The 16,391-nt window shown below is 46.2% G+C and overlaps 1 protein-coding gene across 1 annotated transcript in view; it reads right to left on the bottom strand.

The window, feature by feature from the left end:
- The window catches only part of LOC116831694 (cryptochrome-1-like), a 54,617-nt gene that overhangs the window by 21,400 nt on the left and 16,826 nt on the right, over positions 1-16,391 (bottom strand). The window contains exons 3-4 of the mRNA XM_075064965.1: positions 7,201-7,319; positions 2,554-2,704 (exon numbers count right to left, since the gene is read on the bottom strand). Coding sequence (XP_074921066.1) covers positions 2,554-2,704; positions 7,201-7,319 — 270 coding nt within the window. The remainder of the gene's footprint in view (positions 1-2,553; positions 2,705-7,200; positions 7,320-16,391) is intronic.

The raw sequence follows: 16,391 nt of genomic DNA, 5'->3' as shown, positions 1-16,391 counted from the left end.
CGTATCTAAGATCGATTTTCCCCCATAGTGTAGACCACCCCTGAGTGTCACAGCTAAATACAAGGTGGGACATATTGTTAAGCATAAGGACTTTACAGATGTTACAAGAGCCTATTCAAGATGAAATGGGAAATTAACACTGCTGCAGGCATAGGATAAAGGAGGGCTAGTGGGTTACAGATTGCTGTTATGAGACATAAAACCAGTATCTCTACTGAGTCCGTGATTTTTAGTGTCTAATACAGTTAGGAATTTAAGCTCCCAGGCTGATCTTCATGAGTTAAGGCAAGTCACGAGACGGTGACAAACATGTTTCTGTTAGGCAGAAGGAAAGAGTCCCTTCTCTCTCTCGGAGTGGTCATGTGTGCATTGTATATGTTCTGCTACACAACGGAGGCCCATCTACAGTCTGAGCTGAATGCTGATCAAGAGACTGCAAAGTCAACAAGAAAAGAGCACATAGGAAGAAACAACTGGGAGTGGGAAGGGGAAGGAATCCTGTTTATAAATAAAGATGATGGGTTGTTGGGGGTTTAGAGACACGCTCCTCCTTCCTCCAAGGAGATGAACTATCAGTGTGTTCTGTCCTATGAAAGGAGGGTCACGGCCAGCCTGGCTGGAAAACGACACAGGGACTTTGGGTGAGCTAAACTTCGTTGGACAGGAAAGCATCTTGTTAATTTAAGTCTAAGCTCCTGTCTATGATACGTGTTATGATCGTATTTTATGTGTAACCATTTGTTTCCAATACTTTTACTTGCTACTTCTCAAATCTCTATTTTGGGTTAAATAAACTTTTTCATGTTTTCACTATAAACCTGTCTAAGGGCTGTGTGTTAAGGGGAGCTGTGATCTGAGGCATTTTTGGTAAGCAGGAGGGTACAGTTCCTTTGGGAGCAGTGAATCTGTGAATGCAGTGCGTGTTCAGTGGAAAGGGGGCTGAACCCTCCAGGGAGATGCTCACAGGGCTTGGAGGTTGGAGTGTGCCTGTGGTTAACCTATAGGGTATAGAGAGACAGTAGGCCTAGAGGGCAGTGCTTGTACTGCCTGTGGCTAGTGGAGTTGGGGAGCTGACCCCCGGCAGGCACAGACAAGATGTCCTCATGCTAAGGGCAGGTGGTAGCAAGGTGCCTCACAACCCAGGGTACCCCCAGGAAGTGTCACACTTGTGGCTATGGAACTGACTGCAGACTGTGCTCTAGACTCTAAACCTCCATTTATATATAATCTGGCCATTACAGTTGCAAAGCAAACCTGAACTGAAAACAAACTAAGGCAGAGATGACTTCCAGGAACAATGGGATAAGTGGAAAAATTCCACAGTCTAGGATAATTGCTCTAAGAGAGCGGTGAACTGTCCCATTTGTCAACTGGGTGTTAACTCAGAAACCTAATTTTGATCATTAATAACATTGTCAACTATTTTGCTGATGATTTATTCAAGCAAAAATGGCCAGCTAATGAGCTTTTCCTAAAATCCTAAGGAGCCCGCCTGGCTCCTCAAGGACCAAAACCCCCTACTGCCTCCTACCCAGCTACCAACAGTCTCCAGTTTTCCCCATGACAACTGCTGCAATGCAATCATGTGTTCTCAACACACAATCCTGGGGCACCTTAAACTGACAGTCTGGAGGAGGTATGAAATAAGCTGAATTTAATATAACAATAAATAACTCAAGGGAGACCTGGTTGCTTGCACTGTATACTTTCGCATTTCTTTCAGGAACAACCCTCTAGTTTTGAATTTCCCTGAAGCTGCAGCAGAATTTCCTGTTTGTCACGCTGCAGTATTACACAGCTCCTGAGTCATTCTCACAGAACATGGGGCTAGCTTGCAGCAGGCCACATGAAACCTTGCTTAGGGTTCATGGCACATGAAGAGCCATACCACCCTAGTTTATAAATGCATCTCCTAACTGACCTGCATCAAAAGGGACTGGTATAAAGACACTGCATTCCAGCTGCTGCCCCAGCTCATTCCTCCCAAGCTTCTCTGTGCACCACAATCCAAAGGCAACAACGACATCTGAGGTAGAGTGGCCATTGTTAAATCAAGCACCAAAGGCAAAGGAAGCCTCATCTGGAATACTTAGTTCTCCAAATACATCAACCTTCTGTGTGAGGCCGGAGACCAGGTTGCTTCTACTCTATGGGCCCCCAAAAGCTCAAATTCCCCAAAAAAGCTGACAGGTCTTGTCAGAGGAGTATTCTGAATGTATAAGAGGGTCCACTTGGGTGTAACTGTACCAAACTACAGATCTTTTCTACTTAGCCTGGTAGGTGGCTTCTCAAATGCCAGGGGACATGAGTTGTTTGCTTGGAGACATCTATGCCAGCCCAGGCATGTCAGCCCTGCCAGGAGCCAAGAGCTGGGATGAAGCAAGGTGCTTTGATGCTGAGTGATCCTTTATGGCCAGCCTCTCTGCCTGCTGGGATCAGACCCAGCCATCTGAAGCAGGGCTAAGGGCCATAATAACCTGGATCAGTATGGCGCTATTAGCAAGCATCCAGAGCAAGAGGAAAAGGAACAGGTTCATCAAAAGTGAGACTCACCTGATTTTTCAAGTGTTGCTCTAGTCGCTGCAGCCCTTCAGTTTCTCCCCCTCTCCACGGGGACTCGCTGTCTCGGGGGATTTCCAAATCCTCGGGGAGGGGCACCCTGTAACATTCAGCCAGGTGCAGCTCAGGGGCAGGCTTACATCTCCTAATTTAAAAGAGAGGCTTCTTTCAAAGAGAGAACAGGATGAAGAGGAGGGAGGAAGAGCACTTCCCATGCAGCGTGCCAAGGAGATGGCTCCTGTCTCCTCTTTAATCATGGTACAGGGTAATGCCACCAGAGCAATAAGCCAGAGCAAGAGAGGCAATGTAGTCAGAGGTCCCCGTCTGCAGCCTCCTTGAAAAACGTTAGCAGGGAGTTGTGATCAGGAGGCGGAATGAGCCTCTCCTGCAGCCACTAAAGGAGACAGCAGCAGCATAGTGAAAAGTCGGGGGACATGCCTCCCTCACCTCCCATGGCTGCACCTCTGAGCAGACTCTTCCATGATGAATGAGTCCAAGCAAGGACACAGGGAGACCCACTGTGGTATGACACTAGACAGTAACAGGGTGACACTGGATCCGGGAAGGCCAGGGTGAGCAATAGGATGTGTCTGAGCAGGGGATGTGCTCACCCCAACCTGTGGTGGTGGCAAGGGTGGGGACATGCACAGATCATTGCCACTGGGACGGGAGTGCAGAGAGGCAGTTCTCAGCCCTACAGGATGCAGACAGAGGAAGACAGGAGAGCAGTGCTCAGGTCTGGGTCCAGCAACTGGCCTGCTGAGCTCCCTGCAGCACAGCCCTTGCACGGCACATTGTCTCACTCCCAGTCTGCTGTGTTTGTGGCAGGGAGGACCAATGTGCTTTCCTTCCGGCACCTCCTCCCCAGCAGTCTCCTCCTAATCTTGGGAGCGGGGAGGGAGAGCCTTCTCCCCTCCATCCTCAGGCTTCTGGCATCTTCGGACAGGTTCTAAACCCCCTATTCCTGCCCCACCCCCTTACTGTCTCTCCCACCTCTGGAGATGGGCCTCCCTGGGCTGTGATAGGTTTTATCAGGGGCAGGAGGCAAAGTGACTCCTTTCAACTGTCCTCTCATCTGTCCCTTGCTAATCCAGCAGTAGGTTCCCCTCTGCTCCTGCCCTTCAGGGTGCTCCTGGTCTCCCAGAGCTGTGGCCCTTTGAGCAATCCCACATTTCTGCTGCTGGGGCTGGCCCCACTCCCTGAGATGATGGATGTGCACCAGGGTGGAGGTGTCTCCCTTCAAATAGGAAGGAAACGAAGAGGGTCAGTCAGAGGCCCTGAGTCAAGCACCCACATCAGAAAGAGAGTTATATTACAAAAGGCCTTTTTACTCCCCCTGAAACATGGATGCAGCCACATTTCAGTGACAGCTGGAAATGAACTGGAAGGCAGTGCAGATCTCAGAGCACTGGTGTAACATGAGCCCTTCATGGAGCACAGCACTATGCAAGCATGAGCCTCTTTATCTTTCATCATGTATTTAAAAAGGTAACCAGGAATTATTAAAAAAATAAGGAAAAGTCTAACCCAGTCTATCTGTCTACTCACATGGCTCTCACCACTGTAATCACAGAATCATAGGACTAAAAGGGACCTTGAAAAATCATCTAATCCAGTCCCCTACACTCATGGCAGGACTAAGTATATCTGGGGAGTCTCACCATAATCAATTAATTCTATCCTCACAACACCCCTGTGAGGGCCATGTTACAGATGGGAGCTCAAGCACAGGGTAGATTAAGTGACTGGCTTGTGGTTACACAGGAAGTCTGTGGCTGAGATGGGAATGGCACCCAGGTGTCTGAAATTCCAATCCATTGCTCTATCTATTACACCGTCTTTCCTGCCCTGATGCAACTTCCCTCTGGATCACTAACTTCACTGCTTTCAGAACAAAATAAAAAACGTATCTCCTTGACTCAGCTTCCTTCAGTAATACCTGTGTGCATGAGAGAAAACACACACACACACAATGTAATTTAGTCTACTGAACTAGCAAGGTCTGATGAAATAAATGCCTGTGTAACCTTAACTCTGGCCCCTTGTCCATTACATGAATAGATTTTAAATACCAAAGGGACCACTATGACTATATAGCAGAAACTCTGGCAAAACCCAGGCCCCAGAATTTCACCAAGTGATTCCTGCATTAAACCTATGATTTCTGGGTTAGCTACAGTGTATCTTTTAGAAAGAGGAATCCAAAGATTTCAAGTGATGGAGATTCCACCACCTCCCTTAGTTAGTCATTCCCTTCCTCCTGAAAACACACAACAGACCAACACTGAAGAAACCTACTCTAGTTACATCAGCTCAAGCCAACTACTACCCAGTGTCAAACTTCCATTCCTAAGCAAGCTCACAGAAAAGTTAGCTAAATGTCAACTACAAGCTCATCTAACTGAATCCAATAATCTAGACCTGGCAGAATCTGGATTCAGGCCCAGAGAGGGGACCGAAAAAAATGCTTTAGTGGCACAGATGGATTATCTCCTTATGTCAATTGATGAAGGACAAATGTTCATTTTCGTCCTCCTGGACCTCTCTGCAGCATTCAACACTGTCAACCACTGGGCATCGCTGTCTCACCTGAGAGAGGTGGCAGGGTAGGGTGACTAGACAGCAAATCTGAAAAACTGGGACGAGGCATGGGGGGGTAATAGGAGCCTACATAAGGAAAAGACCCAAAAATCAGGACAGTCCCTATAAAATCGGGACATCTGGTCACCCTATGGCAGGGAAACAAGGTAGTACACTAAAATGGTTTCAGTCCTTCCTGGAGGGATGCACCCAACAAGAAGTGATGGGAAACTAAACCTCCACTATTAGACCTCTCAGCTGTAGAATGCCACAAGTATCAATTCTCTCTCCAGGCCTTTACCACACTGACTTGCAGCCACTAGGTGAACTGGTCAGAAAACACGGACTCAGTTGCCAGCAATATGAAAATGACACACAGCTCTATCTGTCCTTCACCACGTATGACCACACCACTACCATCAAGATGGCCCAGTGCTTGGATGAGATCAGCTCATAGATGAAGTACAGATGGCAGAAGCCGAACCCGAGCAAGACAGAGGCGACACTGGTGGGCAGGGCGTTTTGAAGAATTTGGTTGAAGGTTCACACCCAGAGTTGGTCAATTCAGTTCACAATTAGGAGTACTCTTGGACTCCTTGGTGATGCTAGGCTCTCAGGCAGCAGCATTCACAAGTAATGCTTTCTAACCTGTCTGATTGGTTAGGAGACTCCATCCCATCCTGGTGGCCGATAACCTAGCTTGTTATTCAAGACTTTGTCACTTCTCAGTTGAACTACAGCAATGCAACACACCTGGGCATGAGTTTCAGCACTTAAAAAACAGAACTAGTCCAGAATACTTCTATGTATCTCCTCACCATCACAGGCTACCTGGAATATATGACACCCATCCTCTGTTCCCTACATCAGCTTGCCATAGAATGTTGAATCAAGTTCAAGGTCTCAGTCCTTATCTTTGAGGCACTCCATGGCATGGGCCACAGTATCGAAAAGAACCTAAAACTCCAGGATGTGTAGACTGTGGTCAACAAATCCACTTCTCTGGTCCAGTGGAACTATCTACTATAAAGGTAAAGCTGGTTTGTGAAGCAGACAGAACTTTCTTGGAGGTCAGACTGAAACAGTGGAATGAACTTCCCCAGGAACTAAGGACCATCACAAACCATACCACCTTCCACTCCAAGAGACCCTGCCTTCTCTAACAAGCACAAAGCAACATGTATTTTTTTTAAATATCTATTAAACAAGATATTCCACTGCATATGCTTTTCCCCTGGGGAGAGAATCAGAAACCAAGCAACACATGATGGATGTTTGTCACTGTTTCATGCACTGTGGGATGGTGCTCAGATACTATGCTGAGAAGCATGATATAAGACTTATACAGAATAGAGTTTTTCCAGAGGTTAATTACCTTCACTTGTAAAAATCTACCTGATTATGTTTAGCTTCAACTTCCAGCCATTGACTCATGTCATGCTTCTGTCTGTTAAATTAAAAAGTGATCTGCTATTAGAAACCATCTCCTGATGTAGGTGTTTATAGACCATGATCAAGTCACCATCTTCTCTTGGATGAACTAAATAGATTGTGCTTCATTAATGGCTCACTATAATGCAGGTTTTCCAGACCTCAAATTACGCTTGTAGCTCTTCCCTGAACCCCTTCAATTATTTCAACGTTCTTTTTAAAGTATAGACACCAGAAGTGGACACAGTATCCCAATAATGGTCTCACCAATGTCACATACTGAGGTAATGCCACTGATATTCCCTTGCTTATACATCCAAGTGTTACTGTCTTCTTGTTCTGTGTTTTCCCAGTGCCTAGCACAATGGGGAACCGGTCCATAACTTGGTCTCCTAGGTGCCATGCAATAAATAATAATAATTTAATATTAAGTATTATTATTATTTTAGCCCTCTTAGTCACAGTTGCACATTCTTTATACATACAACCCATTATTTAATTACGTGTTCAAATAATGCAATATATCATCTAATAGTGTCATTTAAACTGGCCAAATCCTTCTCTTGTGATAATAAGAGAGAAAGAGCTCTTTACTGGATTGTCTACTTTTGCTGCATGAAAATTACTTACTGGAAATCCTCAGTTGTAAGGTTTCGTACAGGCATGTCAGGGTCCCCGAGCACAGAGAGGATATGAAGAAATCTTTTGTACGTCAAGGGGGGAGTCCCACCATTCATGTCCAAAATCCTGAACAAGAGAAGACCACTTGTAGTATGAATATAAATCATGTAGAAAATGGAAGCGGCAGGTGTCAGTCATGCAGGCAGAGCAGATGAATAAACTAGCTACAGCATAGAGATGGAACATCCCTGTTATGAGGTTCCCAGTACAGATATCACAGTCCAGTGCATTCAAGCAAAGCCCCACTGACTTCAATGGAATTCTGTGCAAGTGTCCAGGTCCACTTCGACCAATCCACTTGCAGGGTTGCAAGTTTTACAATTTTTTAAACAGACGATGAATAGCATTGGAAAGACTCCTGTTTTTATTAATTTCAATGGATTAGAGACATGTTGGTTTCCAAAATGTTTTTTATTTTTAAATCCATTTAAAATCTTTGGACGAGCAAAAAATGTAAAACAAAAAGGAATTCTACTGGTCACAGATGACACCTGCAAGAACCAAAGGCCACGCAACTCTTTTTGTGGGATGTGGTGTATGAAAGAGTAGAGGAGAAATCAGCCTTATTATGGAAGATAGTGACAAGTCAAGGCCTCAATCATGCAATTTGCTTTGTAGGGGCAGAGCCCAGCACCCAGATGGAGTGGCAGTGACTAAAACTGGCCTCTCTGTTGCCACAGGGAATTCTCTCCATGGGGAACAAGATGTATTTTCAGAACTTGACAGATTTCCATCTTTCCATAGCAACCACGAGCAATCATAAATGTAATCCTCCACTATCAATCAACAAAATATGCAAACAAGAGAAGTTAAAATGTTGATGGTGCCCTCCTTTGCTGTCACTTCTGTCCAGCAATCAATTACTGAGGCCCCAATCCTGTAAATGCTCATCCACACGTGAAAGTAGAATGAATTATATTGTAAGAATAGAAAGGATTAAAGAAATGTTGTCTGTACCTTTAAGCAAAATTGTTGGAATGTTGCAATCCAGAAAAGAAGAGAGATAGAATTCTAAGGGGCGGGGAGACTGCGGGAACTTATGGGATAGCTACGGAAGAGCTACACAAATGCAACGCTTCAGAAATCGATGTTAGCCTCGGACCATGGACGCACAACGGCGAATTACATGTGCCTAGTGTGGCCGCATGAAAATCGAATTTATTAATATCAGTTTTATAAAACCGATTTTAGCTAATCGATATTATCCCGTAGTGTAGACGTGGCTCTGTCTTAACAACACAGGGATCTGAAAAGAAACACAGCCTATTGCGGCTCTTTTTGGAGCCTTCTAATAGGATTTACTTCAGCAGCATGTTTTCATTGCATTTTTTTAACCCCTTTCTACATATACACTGCACAAGTCCTACGGAAAATGCACATTATTCTTTCTATACTATACTTTTCAAAAACATTAGCCATATTAATTTTTACATAAGATGTAACTGTTTGTTTTGTTCTTACAGAGTTTTCATGTACCCTTATAAAAGTGACAGTCTGATTACACAGAGCTATTTTAAGGCTCAGTGTTTTAACATTGCTTCTTTTTGTTTTGTGCACCTCACTCTGCGTTGCTTCAAGGGTCATGTTAATTTCTTATTCTTTCATTACAGCTCTTATCTGCTATTGTTACAAAAAAACCCCAACCACTAAAAGACTCCAGAATCTCTACCTATTCTCCTGATTTTGATCTGCCTATTGCAGCCATGACTTGGTCTTTATTTATAAAACATTTAATTTTTGTAAAGATCAAGTTACCCTTAAGGGTTAAAATACTAATCCCAAAGCCAACAGCACTAATTACCTGTGTCTTGCAAAAAGGTTGTCAGTTTTGCAACTTTGAATTAAGAGTCAAATGAATTTTTAGTGGCATTAAAAAAAAAACAAACCAATCTATCTCAACACCTAGAAAACAAGAGTTTTTTACAACCAGATTGTGGTTGGTTTAGATTCTTAGAACTTTACATATTTTCACAGACAATATGATACATATACATTTTCTTTTCCTTATCTTTTCTTTACACTGCTTTGTTTTGCATAACTGTATATATAATTTGGATTATTTACAGGCACTCTTCCGGAAAAGGCCATTTTCCTTTTAGAATGGCTGCAAAGAAACAAGAATTCTCTCTCTTTAACATGGTCCTTTTTAACAGTTTCCACAAAGTTTAACTGCTTAATTCTCTTCGCCTCTGTAGAGTTAACTTTCACTCTCTTTCTTAAATCACTTGTTTATGTCCCAAAATGGACACTTTATCACTCAGATTTCACCATTTTAAGTATTGTTCCAGGGGTTCATGCTTGCACTTACTGCTTTTCTTACTCCTGACACTATTCCCTTAGGGCTTCAACCTGTTTCTCAGTTTATCTGTTAGCTTGCCTGCTTGTCTGGGCCCGATCCTGCTTTTCTTTCAATGAACATTTGTGAGTGCTATTGTGGTTCACTTCACAATTTTGAAAGAAATGTTCAAGGAAAGGGACAGAAGCGGTGGGGCTAGTTGAAGAGCCCACCCTCCTTGCTGATTGGTAGTGGAACACTAAAGAATCAGTTTTTGAGGCAGACAACAAAGGGAACAGAGCAAGGGGCTTGTGTGTCTTTTACAATGAGATGGGAGTAATGAAATGGTTGGATCGATCCGGGGTTTGGAGAACGGAGTAAGGGGAGCGCTCAGTCTGATGGTGGAGAGGAGTTTTAATAGAGCTTTTAACTTATTATTTGAATAATTGAGAGAGCAAGTTTTGATTTTGTCCACCTACGATTTGCTCTTTCCCACCACTGCATGAAACAGTTAACCTCTCCTTTAGCCAATTTGTTTTAGGTTGGCCGAGTTTGTCCTTTAAGTGTCACTCGGTCTTTTGTTCCAAGATTTTAACAGTGGCACTGAGTTTTGGGTCCCCTGAGTTAGTCTAGACATTTTTCCAGAAATTTACGGGGAGTCTCGACCCTTTTTACAGGAGTCCGGACCCATCCTAATACATAAATAAGCCGCGTTCGTTTAGGGAACTGTCCTGACTTAGATGTCTGTTACCCATACAGAAGGACTTCACACACCAGTCACACAAGAAGGAAATTTGGTTCGTCAGAACGATGCCCAGTGCAACACACAAAGGAGCCCACAGGCTACTGCCTCAATCACCTTGCTTTCGCACCAGGGGTTTTACCAAAAGTGCAGTGTGGCTGCAATTGTTGCAGATTCCACTCACTCAGACCACGGGGACAGGAACCCCTTGGTCGGCCTATCCCTGGACGGAGACGGCACCCAGACTCAAACACTCCACAAGAGGACAGATAGACACAGAGACAGGACAGTCCTTCAGTCGGACAACACACAGAAAATAATTACCTGACCAGATCCTGATGTCAGATCCCGGGATCACTACCAGAACAGAGTGGGAACCAACAGGTTCGGTGGCGTAGACTTCACTGTGGTTGTGCGCCTTTCCGTTCTAGTGGGAGGACCCTCGGGCCAATGCCCAGGTGCCGGGCTGCCAGTCATCCTACAAAACGGTCAGGGAATCACACAGCCCCAGTTAAGCGGTTTGCCATCTCGGTGGAACCTCCAAATTGTCAAGTTAGACTCAGGACTCACAGTTTGTCAGAACCTCTTTTCTTAGCACAGCGCTTGCTAATCACCCAGATAATGTGAGCAGCCATGCAAGGCCTAAACAGTCTTATTTATACAGATAAAAGAGTGGGAATTAGACAAAGGGACAAAGAAAGCAAAAACAGTAAAATCACTCGGGCACAGCATGCATATCCCACTTCCTTACTAACTGTTATCGATCTAAGGCTAATACTTCACCAATTGCCCTTAACAGTGCAATTGTTCTATGTTAATGTCTGTAATTCCTGCACTACACCTGGATGAACATTCCACAATTTTGCTTAAAGGTACAGACAACATTCTTTAATCCTTTCTATTCTTACAATATAATTCATTCTACTTTCACAATAGCCCATGACACACAGTCCGGACCATCGACACTGCGCAGCCCATTGGACATAGTCCTATGACCTGGCCCAGCCCAATGACAGCTGGCCTGGCCCATTCACACTGGGCCTGGCCGTCCTTTGATATTCAGCTCGACTGACACCTGGCCCAGTCCTTTGACACCATTGAAACACGGTGCATTGACATCGGGTCAGCCAGCCCGGACCATTGACATCCAGCCATTGACAACCAGCCCAGCCCCATTGACACCCGGCCGAGCCCGATTGACACCTGGTCCAGCCCATTGAGACCAGGCCAGCCCTTAACACCTGGCACATTGACACCCAGCCCAGCCCATTGACACCTGCCCGGCCAATCTTTGACACCCGGCCCACTGACACCCAGCCCAACACAGTCCTTTGACATTCCGCCCAGTGACACCAGGCCAGCCCATTGGCACATAGTCCTTGACACCCGGCTCACTGACACCCAGCCCAGCCAGTCCAGTCCTTTGACATTCAGCCCATTGACACTCAAGCCCACCCAGTCCTTGACATTACAGCCCATTGACACCCGCCACACGTCCCAGTTCTTTTACATCTGACCACTGACATCACCTTGGCCCATCCTTTGACACCCGGCCCATTGACACCCAGCCTGGCCCAGTCCTTGAGCAAGTCCATGAGCAAGTCACATGTTCATGCTGACTCATTTTTACAAGGTAGAGGCAGCACATTGCTCACATGTTCTTGGCTGGCACTCAATCTGAAAAGTCCCTTCTCAATAAGCCTGGCCAAATGCTTCACTGATCTACTTAGAATCAAACACACTGAGATAGAAGTACATGCCAATATTCATAAACTTCAAATCAAAAATGAATACACACATCATAGCATAATCATAACAGCAAATTACAATCTTTTCTAGACAACCTTCTTGACCTCTTTGTACAAATTTGGTGCACTATAGACCTTGGTTGCCACAATGATCTGTACGGGTCAATAACGTCACACCTATCCACAAAGTGTGATCTAACCTCTCCCCCCAACTAGTGTTCTTCACTGTGTCCCTTCCAACACTTTCATGTAGCTTCCTGCCCTCTCCGTGCTACCCTTCAGCTCGGAATTTCTTCCAAAACCGTTCAGCCAGCCCCCCTTGCCTCAGTCCACCCAGATAGGCACCATCCACTAAAAAATGCCAGTGTGTGTTGCTCCAGTGGGTGGGATGTTTATGAGGTTGATCCACACAGGATGAGAGCCTGGTATAGAGGCCTGCTAGGCATGCCTTGATGCTTCAGCTCAAAGCTTGCAGTATTCATTGGTTAACTCTGAGGTCTCTGTTAGTCCCTGGGGTCTCAGCCAAGAATGGAGGCATCCACGCTTACACTTGTGCAAATAAAGCCATTTGAATTGGTATGGCAGTGCCGGGTGCTTCCTGCATGTGTGAATGGCTCTTGAGGTTGGGATGTGAATTCTTTGCATGGCTCTAGCTTGTGATTTCTTTTATTCAGAATGATGTGTTCCAGGGTGGGTGGTTCCAGGGGTGGGGGTATGGGCCACGTAGGTGCATGAGGCCATGGAGGGAGTGTTTAACAGCCCTACAACTGAATGGCTTCAATGTAGGATGGATTACAACGTTGTAGCCCTTGCATGCTGTAGTTACACGATATTTCGGCTATGAGGTATGAATCTTTCCGATTGTGGACATGACAAGAGATCACTATACATGGTATGCACCTCTCTGTGAGGTGGTTTTAGCATAGGATGGATCTGGGACACTTGCATTCAGTTTATGATGGGGTTCCAGACTAGTCATGTATGTTCCTGTTCTAAAGATACAGAGTACACTATGTGAGGGGTACATGACAGAAGGATTGAACTGCATCCAGCTGTGTCCATATTGTGTTCAGGTGTGTTTCAGGGTGAGGGCCATGTGGGTGGCAACTGGGCCAGGCGAGGGGCGGGTGTTTTGGGTATGGCGCATGGAGGCCATGTGTGGGGGTGTTTCAGGGATTGGATGTATGGGGCTACTAAGGTGTGTGAGCCCACATGGGTGTATATGTGGGGTGTGGTGTGCGGGTGGGGTGTAGGAGCCTGTGGATGCATGGATCCAGTGGAGGAGTATATGGGTGTATGGGGCATGTAGGGTGCATGGGCCATGTGGGATGTAATATGTGGGCTGTGGATGGTCAGGAGTGGAGTGTATGGGGAATGTAGGGTGCATGGGCATGTGGGGAGTATATTGGGTTTGTGGGTATGTCCAGGGGTGGGGGTGTATGGGTCCGTGGGATGCACTGGGCCATGTGGGGGATGTATAAGTGGGGTGTTATGGGGGCCATGTGGGCTTGTGGGTATATCAGGGAGTGGGGGTGATGGGGTCACGTGGGATTGAGTGTGCCGATCGTGGGGGATGTATAGTGGGGTGTATGGGGCCATGTGGGGAGTATATGTGGGGTGTGGGTATGTCAGGGGTGGGGGTGTATGGGGTCACGTGGGATGCACTGTGCCATGTGGGGGATGTATAAGTGGGTGTATGGGGCCATGTGGGAGTATATGTGGGGTGTGGGTATGTCAGGGGTAGGGTGTATGGGGCCACATGGTAATGCATGGAGCCATGTGGGGGATGTATATGTGGGGTGTATGGGGCCATGTGGGGAGTAAATATGGGATGTGGGTATGTCAGGGTGGGGTGTATGGGGGCCATGTGGGGTGCATATCGGGGTGTCCCTGCTGAGGTTCTTACTCTGGGTTGCCCTCATGTTCAACACTGGGTCCCTGCCCAGCCAGTGTAGCATTGGCAGCTGAATTCTTCCACGAGCTTGGCTTGCTCCTGCTTTGCCAGCTGTCCCTTATAGGTGGAGGTGGGGCCGGCTGTGGTGCCTCTGACGGTGAAGCTGGAGGGGTCTGTACTCCTCCCCGACAAGAGGCAGTAGCGAGGTAAAATTCGATATAACAATCGTGATTACGGTTAGTGTGGACGGAAATCGATGTTATTGGCCTCCCGGACGGTATCCCACAGTGCACCAACTGACCGCTCTGGACAGCAATCTGAACTCGGATTGCAGCAGGCAGGTAAACAGGAAAAGCCCCGCGAAACTTTTGAATTACATTTCCTGCTTGCCCAGCGTGGAGCTCTGATCAGCACGGGTGGCGATGCAGTCTCAAATCCAAAAAGAGCTCCAGCATGGACCGTACGGGAGATACTAGATCTGATCGCTGGTACGTATTGGGAGACAAATCTGTTTGTATCAGAGCTCCGTTACAGAACACGAATGCCAAAGCATTTGAAAAAAATCTCCAGGATTACACAGCGCGTGCGTGACAAGATCGTAACGGGAAGCCAGAGACTCAAATGGACGCTCCATGGATGGTGGGGGTACTGAGGACTCCAGCTATTCCCACAGTCCACAGCAGTCTCTGAAAAAAGTATTTGCATTCTTGGCTGAGCTCCCAATTCTGTAGGTTTCAAACGAACACAGTGTCTGGCGTGGTTCAGGGAAATAGCTCCTCAGTTTCCCCCCTCCAACCCCCACCACCCACACGTGAAAGATAAAGGGAAAGAAATCATTTCTTGACTTCTTTCAGTGTCAGCCCTATGTGTACTGAATGCTGCTGTAGACTGCGATGCTGCAGCAAGTGAAGGAGCAGTATCCGCTCCTCTCCCCCTCCCCGGTGTGGTAGACGGTACAATATGACTGATTATGCCGTCGGTTGCCATCAGCCCGTGAGTGCTCCTGGCTGTTCCTCAGGTGAGGCTGGCCGGGGGTTGCCTGGGGTAAAAAATGGGGAATGACTCCCAGTTACTCCCAGTAGATGGTCCCAGATGGCTGGTAACCATCTTCATCATAGCAACTGGGGCTGACTTCATCAGCCCCCTCCCTTTCCTGTGTAAAGAAAATGATTCGGTACTGCCTGGACTGTCATAGCCCTGGGAGGCTGCCTCCTCCTCAATTTTATCTCACTAACAAGTCTCTGTATTTATCTGCAATTCTTTATAACTTCAATGAACACAAATGGGGGACGGACACTGCCAAGGTAGCCCCCAAAACTGGGGCATTTCGGGTACAAAAGTTCCCATTGTAGGGTGGTGTATGCTCTTACGCGGTTTTAATAGCCCAATAGGCAGGTTTTGGTGAGCATAATTTCCCAGTGTAGTACAAGTGCCATAAGTTCATTAGTGGTGTTACGCTAATGCCGTCCAACCTCTACTAATGAATACAGAAGTGTAGTGTTTGTTGGCATTAACCAAATTAAGTGCGATTGTATAAAAGTTTTGAATGCCATGGCCACTGTGGTTTGTTGGGGACTGCGGCAGGGATAGGATTAAATGCAGCTCTTGAACTTTAAAATGGAAAGGGAAGAAAGGAAACTTCTGGAAAAGTTGGATAGCTTGAAAGCTGTAACAATTAAGGATTCAAAGAGGTATTCGCTCTGTATGACACGCTCTTCTACTGGCAAGAAATATTTTTAATTTCGGCTTTGAGGAGGGGAACGAATGGAACATGCGATAAATGCTGATGTGAATCAGAGAAACTGGGAAGGGAACGCGTGAGAGGTCATCTAGTCCAGGTCCCCGGTAGCGTCATGCGGACTAAGTATTGACCGCAGACCATTCCTGACAGTGTTTGTCTGAAACCTCCGTAGGCAATTATTGCCGAGTGCTTAGACCGACCCTGACAATGTAGGAAGTGTTTCCTAAATGTCTAGACTTGAAGAACGCCTTGTTGCTTGCAAAGGTGAGACACCGCCCTTCAGTGTAATACTCTAGCTCTGCTAACCCATACGCCTAGCTCGTATAGCTCTGTGAAATAACCACTTTGTGTTTCTCTCTCCTCTCTCACTCATTGTCAAATACACATCAGCCTCCTCTATCCTAATGGCAGACTTGACTTCGAGTAATAATCTGATTATGCAACAATAGGCCGCCAGCGCGAGTTGATTCCTGTTCTCCGTCTATATGTGACCAGTCCACATTCACCAATTCTAATCGCGATCTTTTGTGTTTTCACAGCATCTCTTCCATCTCACTAGGGGTCCTAGATGTTTTCTTAGACTCTCAAGTACACTCACTAGGTGTTCACTTACATTGGAGCTCCTTCTCTAGGGACTTTCTCCAATTTATGCCAGCACACTGTATCTTTACTGAAAATGTACACCACCACCGAGAGAAGGCCACAGAGAAGTGCAGCATGTATAGGGCTACTCAGCAACA

The sequence above is a fragment of the Chelonoidis abingdonii genome, chromosome 4, assembly GCF_003597395.2.
Source record: "Chelonoidis abingdonii isolate Lonesome George chromosome 4, CheloAbing_2.0, whole genome shotgun sequence".
In the NCBI taxonomy this organism is placed as follows: Eukaryota; Metazoa; Chordata; order Testudines; family Testudinidae; genus Chelonoidis; species Chelonoidis abingdonii.
The sequence above is the reverse complement of the archived record's forward strand: the minus strand, read 5'-3'. Positions and strand labels throughout refer to the sequence as shown.